The 17537-nt window shown below is 41.7% G+C and overlaps 1 protein-coding gene across 1 annotated transcript in view; it reads left to right on the top strand.

The window, feature by feature from the left end:
• LOC112261341 (zinc finger protein 184-like) overlaps window positions 1–2088 on the top strand; it is a 307911-nt gene extending 305823 nt beyond the window's left edge. Inside the window, exon 7 of the mRNA XM_042330493.1 lies at window positions 1118–2088. Coding sequence (XP_042186427.1) covers window positions 1118–1936 — 819 coding nt within the window. The 3' untranslated portion in view covers window positions 1937–2088. The remainder of the gene's footprint in view (window positions 1–1117) is intronic.
• Window positions 2089–17537: the final 15449 nt, after the last annotated feature.

Raw genomic sequence — 17537 nt, 5'->3', positions numbered from 1 at the left:
TCATAGTTTTGATGTCTTCATTATTATTTTACAATGTAGAAAATATCAACAAAAAAAAAATATATATACATATATATTTGAATGAGTAGGTGTGTCCAAACTTGACTGGTACTGTATATCTATTTTTAGACCTACAAATTCAAAATCAAATAGCTAAATAATCCACGGTATGACCATCTTAGAACAATAATAACCCTCCAGTCTTAAACTCTAGAGAAATAACATTTATTTGAGCATTTTGTCACTTGATAATGAATTAACAGTAGTTGTGAATGTTTTGACATTACCTTTGAGCTGTAGGTTGTCTTTGATCAGGTATTTTAATTGGAGCTGGCTGAATTCCAGACTGGCTGCTAGGTCACTGAGATATTTGTGCGCACATTTTTGTTGTTGCACATTTACCGCTTATTCTCCCCAATTTTGTGATATCCAATTGGTAGTTAGTCTTGTCCCATCGCTGCAACTCTCCTACAGACTCGGGAGAGGCGAAGGTCGAGAGCCATGTTTAACAGTATAGCTTCCGTCCGTCCCCTCGCCCCTACCCGTACGCGAACCGGGGACCCTCTGCACACATCCACAGTCACCCTCGAAGCATCGCTACCGATCGCTCCACCAAAGCCACGGCCCATGTAGAGCATGGGGAACCACTACTTCCAGGTCTCAAAGCGAGTGACGTCACCGATTTGAAATGCTATTAGCGCGCACCACCACTAACTAGCTAGCCATTTCACATCATTTTCACACCATTTCACATCCTGTCCACCGAAACACGACCCTGCCAAGCTGAACTGCTTCTTGACACACTGCTCACTTATCCCGGAAGCCAGCCGCAACAATGTGTCTGAGAAAACACTGTCCATTTGCACACAACTTCTAGCATTGATCATTTCTTGTCGACAGACTGTAGTACATTCCAAATCAAATGTCCATAGATTTGTTTCTGCATATTTTTGCTCCTTGGGGAGCTTGTTCTAATGGTTAATGTTTTATAATCATAGAAAGAGAAATGGTTGTGCGCAGCTCAAATGTTCATTGTAACAAAAGTTCTGCGGTGTGTACAGCAAATTGTTTCTCATATAAACCTTTATATGCTCTTCTGTACAATTTGTGTTTACAGTCTGCAGTCCATGAAGACCTGCAGATATCAGGTGTTGCTGGCGGGAGAGACTGGACCTCTGAGGCGGCTGGACACAAACCCTGGCCTCAGATCAGGACAATGGATCAGGAGCTGTCATGCTTCCTTCCCAAGTCAGAACCAGCACCCAACCGTGAGGGACAGAGACTCCACCACCACACAGAACACAACCAGTGGACAGGGGGACTGAACAATCTCAGTCCTGGTGGTCATCAGAGAGACAGAGGCTCCAATCAGGGATCCAGTCTGCAGCCCAGACCCTTCTCTTCACAGTCTCAATGCAGGGAAGGAGCAGGACCTGGGGATGATAGAGATAGACCCTCCTGTTCCTATGATACAAACACCACAGTATCCATGATGAACAATGCAGGTCACCCTGGGTCTAGCCTTCCTCAGTTACCTCATGGTTACCCCACCAATACAGACAGGGTAAGGATGGGCGTTCACCACAAGATTTACCTTGCTTATAACACAGCACACAATCCAAACAACACCCAAACAATGACAAGAGGTCAAGGAGGGAGCTCAAAGACTAACCACCTGAGGGCGGTGGCTCCTGCTTCTACCTCCTCTGGTGTCATTGGGTCACAACATGGGAGGCTGAGCATTAGGACAGACGCAGACAAGCCGTACGCCTGCCCCACGTGTGGGAAGCGCTTTACTGAGGCGACCTATGTGAAGAAGCACCAGACCGTTCACACCAAGGAGAGGCCCTTCAAGTGCAAACTATGTCACAAGAGCTTCTCCTTCCTGACTAACCTTACCAGACATAGGAGTGTCCACAAAGGAGAGAAATTGTAGCAGTGTGGCTTGAGTTTTACACAGGGGATATCTGGGAACCATTCTTTAGCTGACATGACCAAAAGTATGTGGACACGTGCTCGTCGAACATCTCATTCCAAAATCATGGGCGTTAATATTGGTATCCCCTTTGCTGCTATAACAGCCTCCACTGTTCTGGGAAGGCTTTCCACCACATGTTGGAACATTGCTGCTGGGACTTCCTTCCATTCAACCACAAAATAATTAGTGAGATCGGGCACTGATGTCGGGCAATTAGGCCTGGCTCGCAATCGGCATTCCAATTCATCCCAAAGGTGTAAGATGGAGTTGAGGTCAGGGCTCTGTGCAGGCCAGTCAAGTTCTTCCACACCGATCTCAACAAACCATTTGTGTATGGACCTCACTTTGTGCACAGGGGCGTTGTCATGCTGAAACAGGAAAGGGCCTTCCCCAAACTGTTGTCACAAACTTGGACGCACAGAATCGTCTAGAATATCATTGCATGCTGTAGCGTTAAGACTGCCAGATTGTGAAGCGTGATTCATCACACCAGAGAATGCGTTTCCTCTGCTCCAGAGTCCAATGGGGGGCAGCTTTAAACCATTCCAGCCAACCTTTGGCATTGCGCATGGTGCTCTTAGGCTTGTGTGCGGCTGCTTGGCCATAGAAACCCATTTCATGAAGCTCCCGACGAACAGTTCTTGTGCTGATGTTGCTTCCAGAGGCAGCTTGAAACTGGGTAGTGAGTGTTGCCACGATTTTTACACGCTACGCGCTTCAGCGGTCCAGTTCTGTGATCTTGTGCAGCCTACTACTTTGCGGCTGAGGCATTGTTCCTACTAGACGTTTCCACTTCAAAACAGCATTTACAGTTGACCGGGGCAGCTATAGCAGGGCAGAAATTTGACAAACTGACTTGTTGGAAAGGTGGCATCCTGTGATGGTGCCACATTGAAAGTCACTGAGCTCTTCAGTAAGGTCATTCCAGCAGAAAATGTAATACTAGTTAGTTTGTATATGAATATGTAGTACTAGTTAGTTTGTCGTTAATTCTGTTGGTTTTGGATGTAGTAGTGAACTGGATGAAGTGAACCGAGGAAATAATGAGTATGATGAGGCAGGGTAGATGATATGGTGATGGTTGGTGTGAAGGTGTCTCTTCACTGGTATAAAGTGTTGAAAATATGTGAAAGGTAATGTTGAACCTTTTCCAAAGTTTTTTCAAATGAATTGTATCAAAGCGAGGGTACTAGATTCACAGAAAAGTGTACCAGAGTGAGACAAGTTATTCTACTTGTCACGTATCATTTTGTGCAATATAAGTACTGTACTTCATGTTATGTGAGTGTATGACCATTTTGTTTAAATTAAATTCAAAATTGACTCTGTGCTGTCTGACTTGGTTATTTTTGTATAATTTTAAGGACTGAGTTTCCTTTATCTCACTCTGACCAAAACATTATACTTCATTCATGAATCAACACATATGGAAAACCTTTTTTTATTATTAACTCCAATGGCTCCATATTGTTAGGTACTTGAATCACAGTGTTAGAGATGGACTAGACTTTAAAAAAAAAAAATATTACAAATGTTTTACCCACCTCCACCATCCCACATTTAGGGGAACTAAACAATTTTTTATTATGCAACTATTTATTATTCTAAATATATATTATTTTTTCAAGGAGCCGTCCTTTTTCTTTTGGGGGTTTTTCTTTCCTTGTATTTGTTTCAATCGTAGGCATGTAATATCATTGACAGATGTTACAAATAACCATCCCACAATAGGGAAGTGGGAGCTAAATGGTGGTCACCCAGACTACCAGCCACATCTCCCCCAGACCACCCAACCCTCTTCAGTCCACTACCTCAGTGTGGTGGACACACAAAAGCAAAGAAGCAATTACCTTAAACTAGAAAAGGACATGCACAGGAATCACATACAAAAATACAAAACAACCACAATAAATACAACTCAACAAACAAACAAAAACTAAACAAATAGAATTGTCATATTACTGGCAATCAGGAGCACCTTTTGTATATGAAATCAAGGCCCATCCTTCTTGATGTGTTATTTGGTCCCACTTATCAGTAAAATCTGGAGACCTCACACTTTCTTTTGCAATCTAGGGAATAATAGTGTTTGACAATTAGGTTGAAAGAGTCCAATACTAACATATTTGTTTTCTGAGTTTTAAAAATGGAAACCTCCCCCAGCAGCAGCCAATTTTACTGTTTGTGGAAAAATAACAAAACCGTGTAAAACAGGGAGTAACCACTCTTGTACTTTTGTCCAAAAGTTAACACCTATGTGGCAATACCAGAAAATATGTAAGAAATCCTCCACTTCCACACGACAAAAACGGCAGAAAGGGGGTTCTTCGATGCCCAATATTTGTAACATCTTATTAGTAGCCAAAAATATTTACAATATCTTCAACTGAAACATTCAGATTGTGGAGTCTAATGTTCTATAAATGCTTCCCCCAGTAAGAGTTGAAATTGTGTGGGAAGGCATCTAATTTGTTGTGTTTTTCACATGAAAATGGTACTTGTCTTTATTGATTGTATCGCTAGTTAACCATCTGTGAGATTTAATATGAGATCTACAAACAGTTTCTCTTTCCTTTCCCTTAACTTTTTCTTCCATTCTGTTGGAATTGCTCCCAGTACCTGATAGTAAATATTTTCCCATACAATTGTGCACAGTGTAAAATTCCCATTACTATCAATGATATAATTAAAAAATATACCTTCTTTTCCAGAAACACATTCCCAATTTTTTTAAATTCATCAGTATATTTGAATTCAACCATATGATCTGCCTCTGAATTTTCCTGGGGATAATGGCTCTGAATTCTCCTGGGGATAATGGCTCTGAATTCTCCTGGGGATAATATTGAAAATGCAAGAAAGATTTTATTGATTATTTGAAGAATGGGTGCCTTCATAAAATATTCATATCTCTTGAATTAATGCAGTGTTTTTAGAAATGTCAGAAAATGTATTGAAAATGACATACAGAAATATATAATTTACATAAATATTCACACCCACAAGTCAATATATGTTAAAATCACCTTTGGCAGCGATTACAGCTGTGAGTCTTTCAAGGTTAAGTCTTTAATAGTTTTGCACACCTGAATTGTACAATATTTGCACATTGTTAACAATTTGTTTTTATTCAAGTTGGTTGTTGATCATAGCTGGACAGCCATTTTGAAGTCTTGCTAGAAATCTTCAAGCTGGTTTAAGTTACAACTGTATCTAGGCCACTCAGGAACATTCAATGTCATCTTGGTAAGCAACTCCAGTGTGTATTTGGCCTTGTGTTTTAGGTTATTGTCCTGCTGAAAGGTGACTTTGTCTCCCAGTGTGTTGGAATGCAGACTGAACCAGGTCTTCCTCTAGGATTTTCCTGTGCTTAGCTTAATTCCGTTTCTTTTTATCCTAAGAAAAAAAGTCCCTTGCCGATGACAAGCATACCCATAACATGATGCAGCCACCACCATCTTTTAAAATACACTGCTCAAAAAAATAAAGGGAACACTAAAATAACACATCCTAGATCTGAATGAATGAAATATTCTTGTTAAATAGTTTTTTCTTTACATAGTTGAATGTGCTGTCAACAAAATCACACAAAAATGATCAATGGAAATAAAATGTATTAATCCATGGAGGTCTGGATTTGGAGTCACACTCAAAATTAAAGTGGAAAACCACACTACAGGCTGATCCAACTTTGATATAATGTCCTTAAAACAAGTCAAAATGAGGCTCAGTAGTGTGTGTGGCCTCCACGTGCCTGTATGACCTCCCTACAATGCCTGGGCATGCTCCTGATGAGGTGGCGGATGGTCTCCTGAGGGATCTCCTCCCTGACCTGGACTAAAGCATCTGCCAACTCCTGGACAGTCTGTGGTGCAATGTGGCGTTGGTGGATGGAGCGAGACATGATGTCCCAGATGTGCTCAATTGGATTCAGGTCTGGGGAATGGGCGGGCCAGTCCATAGCATCAATGCCTTCCTCTTGAAGGAACTGCTGACACACTCCAGCCACATGAGGTCTAGCATTGTCTTGCATTAGGAGGAACCCAGGGCCAACCGCGCCAGCATATGGTCTCACAAGGGGTCTGAGGATCTCATCTCTGTACCTAATGGGAGTCAGGCTACCTCTGGCGAGCACATGGAGGGCTGTGCGGCCCCCCAAAGAAATGCCACCCCACACCATGACTGACCCACCGCCAAACCGGTCATGCTGGAGGATGTTGCAGGCAGCAGAACGTTCTCCACGGCGTCTCCAGACTCTGTCACATCTGTCACGTGCTCAGTGTGAACATGCTTTCATCTGTGAAGAGCACAGGGCGCAAGTGGCAAATTTGCCAATCTTGGTGTTCTCTGTCAAATGCCAAACGTCCTGCACGGTGTTGGGTTGTAAGCACAACCCCCACCTGTGGACGTCGGGTCCTCATACCACCCTCATGGAGTCTGTTTCTGACCGTTTGAGCAGAAACATGCACATTTGTGGCCTGCTGGAGGTCATTTTGCTGGGCTCTGGCAGTGCTTCTCCTGCTCCTCCTTGCACAAAGGCGGAGGTAGCGTTCCTGCTGTTGGGTTGTTGCCCTCCTACGGCCTCCTCCACATCTCCTGATGTACTGGCCTGTCTCCTGGTAGCACCTCCATGCTCTGGACACTACTCTGACAGGCACAGCAAACCTTCTTGCCACAGCTCGCATTGATGGGCCATCCTGGATGAGCTGCACTACCTGAGCCACTTGTGTGAGTTGTAGACTCCGTCTCATGCTACCACTAGGGTGAAAACACCACCAGCATTCAAAAGTGACCAGAACATGAGCCAGGAAGCATAGGAACTGAGAAGTGGTCTGTTGTCACCTCCTGCAGAACCACTCCTTTATTGGGGGTGTCTTGCTAATTGCCTATAATTTCCACCTGTTGTCTATTCCATTTGCACAACAGCATGTGAAATTTATTGTCAATCAGTGTTGCTTCCTAAGTGGACAGTTTGATTTCACAGAAGTGCGATTGACTTGGATTTACATTGTGTTGTTTAAGTGTTCCCTTTATTTTTTTTGAGCAGTGTATGAAGACTGGTACTCAGTGATGTGTTGTGTTGGATTTGCCTCAAACATAACACTTACTATTCAGTATAAATAGGTTCATTTCTTTGCAAACATGTTTTGGAATATACAGTGCCTTGCGAAAGTATTCGGCCCCCTTGAACTTTGCGACCTTTTGCCACATTTCAGGCTTCAAACATAAAGATATAAAACTGTATTTTTTTGTGAAGAATCAACAACAAGTGGGACACAATCATGAAGTGGAACGACATTTATTGGATATTTCAAATCAAAAACTGAAAAATTGTGCGTGCAAATTTATTCAGCCCCCTTAAGTTAATATTTTGTAGCGCCACCTTTTGCTGCGATTACAGCTGTAAGTCGCTTGGGGTATGTCTCTATCAGTTTAACACATCGAGAGACTGAAATTTTTTCCCATTCCTCCTTGCAAAACAGCTCGAGCTCAGAGGTTGGATGGAGAGCATTTGTGAACAGCAGTTTTCAGTTCTTTCCACAGATTCTCGATTGGATTCAGGTCTGGACTTTGACTTGGCCATTCTAACACATGGATATGTTTATTTTTGAACCATTCCATTGTAGATTTTGCTTTATGTTTTGGATCATTGTCTTGTTGGAAGACAAAACTCCATCCAAGTCTCAGGTCTTTTGCAGACTCCATCAGGTTTTCTTCCAGAATGGTCCTGTATTTGGCTCCATCCATCTTCCCATCAATTTTAACCATCTTCCCTGTCCCTGCTGAAGAAAAGCAGGCCCAAACCATGATGCTGCCACCACCATGTTTGACAGTGGGGATGGTGTGTTCAGGGTGATGGGCTGTGTTGCTTTTACGCCAAACATAACGTTTTGCATTGTTGCCAAAAAGTTCAATTTTGGTTTCATCTGACCAGAGCACCTTCTTCCACATGTTTGGTGTGTCTCCCAGGTGGCTTGTGGCAAACTTTAAATGACACTTTTTATGGATATCTTTAAGAAATGGCTTTCTTCTTGCCACTCTTCCATAAAGGCCAGATTTGTGCAATATACGACTGATTGTTGTCCTATGGACAGAGTCTCCCACCTCAGCTGTAGATCTCTGCAGTTCATCCAGAGTGATCATGGGCCTCTTGGCTGCATCTCTGATCAGTCTTCTCCTTGTATGAGCTGAAAGTTTAGAGGGACGGCCAGGTCTTGGTAGATTTGCAGTGGTCTGATACTCCTTCCATTTCAATATTATCGCTTGCACAGTGCTCCTTGGGATGTTTAAAGCTTGGGAAATCTTTTTGTATCCAAATCCGGCTTTAAACTTCTTCACAACAGTATCTCGGACCTGCCTGGTGTGTTCCTTGTTCTTCATGATGCTCTCTGCGCTTTTAACGGACCTCTGAGACTATCACAGTGCAGGTGCATTTATACGGAGACTTGATTACACACAGGTGGATTGTATTTATCATCATTAGTCATTTAGGTCAACATTGGAACATTCAGAGATCCTCACTGAACTTCTGGAGAAAGTTTGCTGCACTGAAAGTAAAGGGGCTGAATAATTTTGCACGCCCAATTTTTCAGTTTTTGATTTGTTAAAAAAGTTTGAAATATCCAATAAATGTCGTTCCACTTCATGATTGTGTCCCACTTGTTGTTGATTCTTCACAAAAAAATACAGTTTTATATCTTTATGTTTGAAGCCTGAAATGTGGCAAAAGGTCGCAAAGTTCAAGGGGGCCGAATACTTTCGCAAGGCACTGTATTTATTATGTACAGGCTTCATTATTTTCACCCTGTCATTTAGGTTAGTATTGTGGAGAAACTACAATGTTGTTCATCCATCCTCAGTTTTCTCCTATCACAGCCATTAAACTTTGTAATTGTTTTAAAGTCACCATTGGCCTCATGGAGCAGTTTCCTTCCTGTCCGGCAACTAAGTTAGGAAGGATGCCTGTGTCTTTGTAGTGATGGTGTATTGATACACCATCCAAAGTTTAATTAATAACTTCACCATGTCCAAAGGGATATTCAATGTCTGCTTTTTTACATTTTTACCCATCTACCAATAGGTGCCCTTAATTGCAAGGCATTGTAAAACCTCCGTGGTCTTTGTGGTCGAATCAGTGTTTGTTTGAAATTCACAGCTCAACTGAGGGACCTTACATATAATTGTATGTGTGGGGAACAGAGATGAGGTAGTCATTCAAAATGTATGCTAAACACTATTATTGCACACTGAACATTCATTATCTTCTTTGATAAGCAACTCCAGTGTAGATTTGGCCTTGTGTTTTAGGCAATTGTCCTGCTGAAAGGTGAAATCATCATCCAGTGTCTGGTGAAAAGCAGATTGAGCCAGGTTTTCCTCTAGGACTTCCTTCTTCTCCGGCAACTGAGTTAGGAAGAACATCTGTATCTTTGTAGTGACTGGGTGTATAGGTGATTATTTTATAGGGCAAGGCAGCTCTAACCAACATCTCCAATCTCGTCTCACTGATTGGACTCCAGGTTAGCTGACTCCTGACTTAAATGAGCTTTCAGAGAAGTCATTAGCCTATTCACATACTTTTCCAACCTACACTGTGATTGTTTAATTGATGTAATATATATCAATATAGACAATATATATCAATATAGACAAGACAAATACAATAATTTGTGTGTTATTAGTTTAAGCACACTATATTTGTCTGATGTTGTGACTTAGAAGAAGATCAGATTAAATTTGATAACCAATTTATGCATAAATCCAGGTAATTCCAAAGGGTTCATATACTTTTTCTTGCCACTGTATTGACTCGAGACATTTCAGGTTTTTATTTTGTATTTATTTGTAAACATTTCTAAAAACATAATTCCACTTTGACATTATAGGGTAATGTGTGTAGTCCAGTGACACAAAATTCAGGCTGTAAAGGGGTGTGAATACTTTCTGAAGGCACTGTAGATAAACAGGTAATGAATGTGTTTTTCAAGGTTATTCTGCCATATAAAGACAAAGCTTTATCTTTCCACAGCAATAGTATTTTGTCAATCTTGGCTAGCTTCACATCTAAGTTCTCCTTTACAAGATCCTTCATTCTTTTGGAATGTGGATGCCAAGCATGTCCACTGGGCCATTGCTCCACTTCATTGGTACACAACAGGGCAAAAGATAGTTCTTAACTTTCTTAAGGAACCCACTCTCAAAAAGGTGTATTTCTCATAATTTGGTTTCAGACCCGATAAATTAGAAAAGTCATTAAGATCTTCAATAAGAGCATCTAGTGATGATTGTTGAGGCTGAAAGGCAAATGCTGTATCATCTGCATATAAGGACATTTTGGTTGTAATACCACTGATACACAGACCTACTATACTGAACAAAAATAAATGCAACAACTTCATGATTTTACTTAGTTACAGTTCATATAAGAATATCAGTCAATTGAAATAAATAAATTATGCCCGAATCTATGGATTTCACATGACTGGGCAGGGGCACAGCCATAGGTGGGCCTGGGAGGGCATAGGCCCACCTACTGAGGAGCCAGGTGCAGCTAATCAGAATGAGTTTATCCCCACAAAAGGGCTTTATTACAGACAGAAATACTCCTCAGTTTCATCAGCTGTCTGGGTGGCATGTCTCAGGTGATCCCGCAGGTAAAGAAGACAGACGTGGAGATCCTGTACTGTAAAATTCTCTAAACAGACATTGAAGGTGGCTTATGGTAGAGAAATGAACATTAGATTCTTTGGGAACAGCTCTGGTGGACATTTCTGCTGTCAGCATGCCAATTGCGCACACCTTCTAAACTTGAGAAACCCGTGGTATTGTAATGTGTGACAAAACTGCACATTTTAGAGTGGCCTTTTTATTGTCCCCCAGCACAAGGTGCACCTGTGTAATGATCATGCTGTTTAATCAGCTTCTCGATATGCCATACCTGTCAGGTGGATGGATTATCTTGGCAAAGGAAAAATACTCACTAGAGAGAAATAATATTTTCTTGTGTGTGGAACATTTCTGTGATCTTTTATTTCAGATCAACATGGGACCAACACTTTACATGTTGGGTTTATATTTTTGTTCAGTATATATTGGAATTGTTCCTTATTGGGATGGCCAGAATCTCGATAGCCAATAAGAATAAATAAGGCGAAACTGGATCCCCTTGTCGGACCCTCTAAATAAATAAATACCCAATATTCACTACTTTACTCACCGGTTTCTGATATAAGCCTCTAAATCATTGAATAAACGATGATCAAAAGCCTCTTCAAAATCTGCACCTGTCTTTTCTTCTATTTCACAATGTTCAATAGTTTACAAAAAATAACCAATATTGACACCTATGTAGCAACCCTAAATAAAGCCAGATTGCTCACTTTGTTTATTACTTTCTTCATTCTAAGTACTAAACATCTTTATAGAATATGGGTATCACAGCACAAAGTGAGGGGTCTTCAGTTTGAGGTGCACAGGGCTTTTATAATGGCCATTTGCTTCCTGCTTCAATATTAATGTAATTAGTCCCTCTCTTTGGGATGTTCAAATCAAATCAAATTTATTTATATAGCCCTTCGTACATCAGCTGATATCTCAAAGTGCTGTACAGAAACCCAGCCTAAAACCCCAAACAGCAAGCAATGCAGGTGTAGAAGCACGGTGGCTAGGAAAAACTCCCTAGAAAGGCCAAAACCTAGGAAGAAACCTAGAGAGGAACCAGGCTATGTGGGGTGGCCAGTCCTCTTCTGGCTGTGCCGGGTGGAGATTATAACAGAACATGGCCAAGATGTTCAAATGTTCATAAATGACCAGCATGGTCGAATAATAATAAGGCAGAACAGTTGAAACTGGAGCAGCAGCACAGTCAGGTGGAAGTTGAAACTGGAGCAGCAGCATGGCCAGGTGGACTGGGGACAGCAAGGAGTCATCATGTCAGGTAGTCCTGGGGCATGGTCCTAGGGCTCAGGTCAGTTGAAACTGGAACAGCAGCATGGCCAGGTGGACTGGGGACAGCAAGGAGTCATCATGTCAGGTAGTCCTGGGGCATGGTCCTAGGGCTCAGGTCAGTTGAAACTGGAACAGCAGCATGGCCAGGTGGACTGGGGACAGCAAGGAGTCATCATGTCAGGTAGTCCTGGGGCATGGTCCTAGGGCTCAGGTCCTCCGAGAGAGAGAAAGAAAGAGAGAAGGAGAGAATTAGAGAACGCACACTTAGATTCACATAGGACAGGAGAAGTACTCCAGATATAACAAACTGACCCCAGCCCCCCGACACATAAACTACTGCAGCATAAATACTGGAGGCTGAGACAGGAGGGGTCAGGAGACACTGTGGCCCCATCCGAGGACACCCCCGGACAGGGCCAAACAGGAAGGATATAACCCCACCCACTTTGCCAAAGCACAGCCCCCACACCACTAGAGGGATATCTTCAACCACCAACTTACCATCCTGAGACAAGGCTGAGTATAGCCCACAAAGATCTCCGCCACGGCACAACCCAAGGGGGGCGCCAACCCAGACAGGATGACCACAACAGTGAATCAACCCACTCAGGTGACGCACCCCCTCCAGGGACGGCATGAGAGAGCCCCAGTAAGCCAGTGACCCAGCCCCTGTAATAGGGTTAGAGGCAGAGAATCCCAGTGGAAAGAGGGGAACCGGCCAGGCAGAGACAGCAAGGGCGGTTCGTTGCTCCAGAGCCTTTCCGTTCACCTTCCCACTCCTGGGCCAGACTACACTCAATCATATGACCCACTGAAGAGATGAGTCTTCAGTAAAGACTTAAAGGTTGAGACCGAGTTTGCGTCTCTGACATGGGTAGGCAGACCGTTCCATAAAAATGGAGCTCTATAGGAGAAAGCCCTGCCTCCAGCTGTTTGCTTAGAAATTCTAGGGACAATTAGGAGGCCTGCGTCTTGTGACCGTAGCGTACGTGTAGGTATGTACGGCAGGACCAAATCAGAGAGATAGGTAGGAGCAAGCCCATGTAATGCTTTGTAGGTTAGCAGTAAAACCTTGAAATCAGCCCTTGCTTTGACAGGAAGCCAGTGTAGAGAGGCTAGCACTGGAGTAATATGATCAAATTTTTTGGTTCTAGTCAGGATTCTAGCAGCCGTATTTAGCACTAACTGAAGTTTATTTAGTGCTTTATCCGGGTAGCCGGAAAATAGAGCATTGCAGTAGTCTAACCTAGAAGTGACAAAAGCATGGATTAATTTTTCTGCATCATTTTTGGACAGAAAGTTTCTGATTTTTGCAATGTTATGTAGATGGAAAAAAGCTGTCCTCGAAATGGTCTTGATATGTTCTTCAAAAGAGAGATCAGGGTCCAGAGTAACGCTGAGGTCCTTCACAGTTTTATTTGAGACGACTGTACAACCATTAAGATTAATTGTCAGATTCAACAGAAGATCTCTTTGTTTCTTGGGACCTAGAACAAGCATCTCTGTTTTGTCCGAGTTTAATAGTAGAAAGTTTGCAGCCATCCACTTCCTTATGTCTGAAAGACATGCTTCTAGCGAAGGCAATTTTGGGGCTTCACCATGTTTCATTGAAATGTACAGCTGTGTGTCATCCGCATAGCAGTGAAAGTTTACATTATGTTTTCGAATAACATCCCCAAGAGGTAAAATATATAGTGAGAACAATAGTGGTCCTAAAACGGAACCTTGAGGAACACCAAAATTTACAGTTGATTTGTCAGAGGACAAACCATTCACAGAGACAAACTGATATCTTTCCGACAGATAAGATCTAAACCAGGCCAGAACATGTCCGTGTAGACCAATTTGGGTTTCCAATCTCTCCAAAAGAATGTGGTGATCGATGGTATCAAAAGCGGCACTAAGGTCTAGGAGCACGAGGACAGATGCAGAGCCTCGGTCCGATGCCATTAAAATGTCATTTACCACCTTCACATGTGCCGTCTCAGTGCTATGATGGGGTCTAAAACCAGACTGAAGCATTTCGTATACATTGTTTGTCTTCAGGAAGGCAGTGAGTTGCTGAGCAACAGCCTTCTCTAAAATTTTTGAGTGGAATGGAAGATTCGATATAGGCCGATAGTTTTTTATATTTTCTGGGTCAAGGTTTGGCTTTTTCAAGAGAGGCTTTATTACTGCCACTTTTAGTGAGTTTGGTACACATCCAGTGGATAGAGAGCCGTTTATTATGTTCAACATAGGAGGGCCAAGCACAGGAAGCAGCTCTTTCAGTAGTTTAGTTGGAATAGGGTCCAGTATGCAGCTTGAAGGTTTAGAGGCCATGATTATTTTCATCATTGTGTCAAGAGATATAGTACTAAAACACTTGAGCGTCTCTCTTGATCCTAGGTCCTGGCAGAGTTGTGCAGACTCAGGACAACTGAGGTTTGGAGGAATACGCAGGTTTAAAGAGGAGTCCGTAATTTGCTTTCTAATAATCATAATCTTTTCCTCAAAGAAGTTCATGAATTTATCACTGCTAAAGTGAAAGTCATCCTCTCTTGGGGAATGCTGCTTTTTAGTTAGCTTTGCAACAGTATCAAAAAGGAATTTCGGATTGTTCTTATTTTCCTCAATTAAGTTAGAAAAATAGGATGATCGAGCAGCAGTAAGGGCTCTTCGGTACTGCATGGTACCGTCCTTCCAAGCTAGTCGGAAGACTTCCAGTTTGGTGTGGCGCCATTTCCGTTCCAATTTTCTGGAAGCTTGCTTCAGAGCTTGGGTATTTTCTGTGTACCAGGGAGCTAGTTTCTTATGAGAATTTTTTTAGTTTTTAGGGGTGCAACTGCATCTAGGGTATTGCGCAAGGTTAAATTGAGATCCTCAGTTAGGTGGTTAACTGATTTTTGTCCTCTGGCGTCCTTGGGTAGGCAGAGGGAGTCTGGAAGGGCATCAAGGAATCTTTGTGTTGTCTGTGAATTTATAGCACGACTTTTGATGTTCCTTGGTTGGGGTCTGAGCAGATTATTTGTTGCAATTGCAAACGTAATAAAATGGTGGTCCGATAGTCCAGGATTATGAGGAAAAACATTAAGATCCACCACATTTATTCCATGGGACAAAACTAGGTCCAGCGTATGACTGTGACAGTGAGTGGGTCCAGAGACATGTTGGACAAAACCCACTGAGTCGATGATGGCTCCGAAAGCCTTTTGGAGTGGGTCTGTGAACTTTTCCATGTGAATATTAAAGTCACCAAAGATTAGAATATTATCTGCTATGACTACAAGGTCCGATATGTTGATCATTCCCCCTGTTCAAATGAAAAATGTAAGCAGGTGAGCAAAGGTTCTTAGTTTTCTGTAAAAAATACCCTGTACCCCTTAATTGGCATACCGTCCAAGCCAGGAGATTTACCCATTTGGAATGAGTTAATTGCCATTACTAGTTTATCGTCAGCAATCAACCCCTCACAGGATGCTATTTGTATTTCTGTTAAGCTGCAATATGTAACTTTTTGGGTGACCCGACCAAATTCACATAGGAATTTGCCAAGGTCTATCCTTTTCATCTCAGTATAGCTTGCCGTTAATATAGAGCTTGTCAACAACAATATAAGCACCAAGCCAAGTCTATCTTCCTTAAAGCTGCAATATGTAATATTTTGGGCGACCCAATCAAATTCATATAGAAATGTGCGTCATAGATCTGTCAATCTCATTGAACGCAAGTCTAAGAAGCGGTAGATCTGTTCTATGTGCGAATTTCTTAAGTTTAGTTTTTGCATCTTTTACTTTCGGTTTTGTGCAACAGTTTCAGACAGTTGAAAAGATATTTCACATTGGTTTAGATAGTACAATGATTCTCTACACTGATTTCTTGTTTTGTCACATAAACTGAAATTAGACAAACTATTAGATTTTTTTGCAACCAGTGCTTCACATTGCATATTTAAGCATTGGGTAGGATGTTTTCCACCTGTTATTTCTTTCTTTAGGAAACTGGTCTTTAAGCCCAAAGTTTGTACTTTGTAATAGTCTACCCTTGGATTTAACTGGTACTTTTTATTTTTCTCCAATGACCGAATTTGGCCATGATGGGGCAATTTTCAATACCTCATCTGCTAGGATATATAGTTTTGTTTGTATAACGTATTTTCCTAAGAATTTCCATCATTATTTTCAGAAAGACCTGTGATAACCAGGTTCTCTTTCATCGAATGGGACTCTAGGTCTAATAAATCCCCATAGAGTCTATTGATACACCAGTGCGTCAATATAAGTAACACTTAAAAATTCCCATCAAAATCTTTCAGTTTAAGCTAGAGAAATCTGTTTTGTGGCATAGGCTGAGTCTCAATCCATCACATCCGCATCTGCGGTGGAAGGTGGCCAAGCTACAGTGGTGTTTGTCAGAACATGAGACATCCCGAAAATTGGTCTTCTCATGAAAACGTCTGTAGTGTGAACGGTTTGGCCTACAAAGCGAATATGGAAAGATGAGACTATCATGAAAATGATCCGTTTTGCTCTACGATCCCCACAAGTGTCACGGGACTTGTCTGAATGTAACTGGCACCAGCTTTAAAAATTAACGGAAGTATGGAGGTAGTTTTGTGTCTACCACAAAAAAGGGGTTAAATATATGTAAAAGAAAAGCACAAATATTTCCTGAGCTTTCTTATATCTCCTAGATATAGGACAGACACTTCAAAACCTTATTATTTTTGATTTATTATTTCCATTTATGAATGTGTTATTCAATGCGTTTTCATGGGATTTGGTACTAAAGGCCAAAGTCTATATTTGATCAAATATATACAGGGCCAGTCAAAAGTTGACACACCAACTCATTCAAGGGTTTTTCTTTATTTTTACTATTTTCTACATTGTAGAATAATAGTGAAGACATCAAAACTATGAAATAACACATGGAATCATGTAGTAACAAAATAAAGTGTTAAACAAATCAAAACATATTTTATATTTGAGATTCTTCAAAGTAGCCACCCTTTTACTTGATGACAGCTTTGCACACTCTTGGCATTCTCTCAACCAGCTTCATGAGGTAGTCACCTGGAATGCATTTCAATTAACAGTTGTGCCTTGTTAAAAGTTCATTTCTGGAATTAACTTCCTTCTTAATGCGTTTGAGCCAATCAGTTGTGTTGTGACAAGTTAGTGTCACACCCTGACCATAGTTTGCTTTGTATGTTTCTATGTTTTGGTTGGTCAGGGTGTGATCTGAGTGGGCATTCTACGTTGGATGTCTTGTTTGTCTATTTCTATGTCTGGCCTGATATGGTTCTCAATCAGAGGCAGGTGTTAGTCATTGTCTCTGATTGGGAACCATATTTAGGTAGCCTGGGTTTCACTGTGTGTTTGTGGGTGATTGTTCCTGTCTCTGTGTTTGCACCAGATAGGACTGTTTTGAGTTTTCACATTTCTTGTTTTGTTAGTTATTTCATGTATAGTTGTCTTTATTAAAAACATGAATAATCACAACGCTGCATTTTGGTCCGACTCTCCTTCACCACAAGAGAACCGTTACAGAATCACCCACCACAACAGGACCAAGCGGCATGGTAACGGGTAACAGCAACAGCAGCAGGAGCAGCGCGATAAAAACCTCT

Source organism: Oncorhynchus tshawytscha, linkage group LG11, assembly GCF_018296145.1.
Source record: "Oncorhynchus tshawytscha isolate Ot180627B linkage group LG11, Otsh_v2.0, whole genome shotgun sequence".
NCBI classification, from domain to species: Eukaryota; Metazoa; Chordata; class Actinopteri; order Salmoniformes; family Salmonidae; genus Oncorhynchus; species Oncorhynchus tshawytscha.
This window is presented reverse-complemented; position numbering and strand designations above follow the sequence as displayed.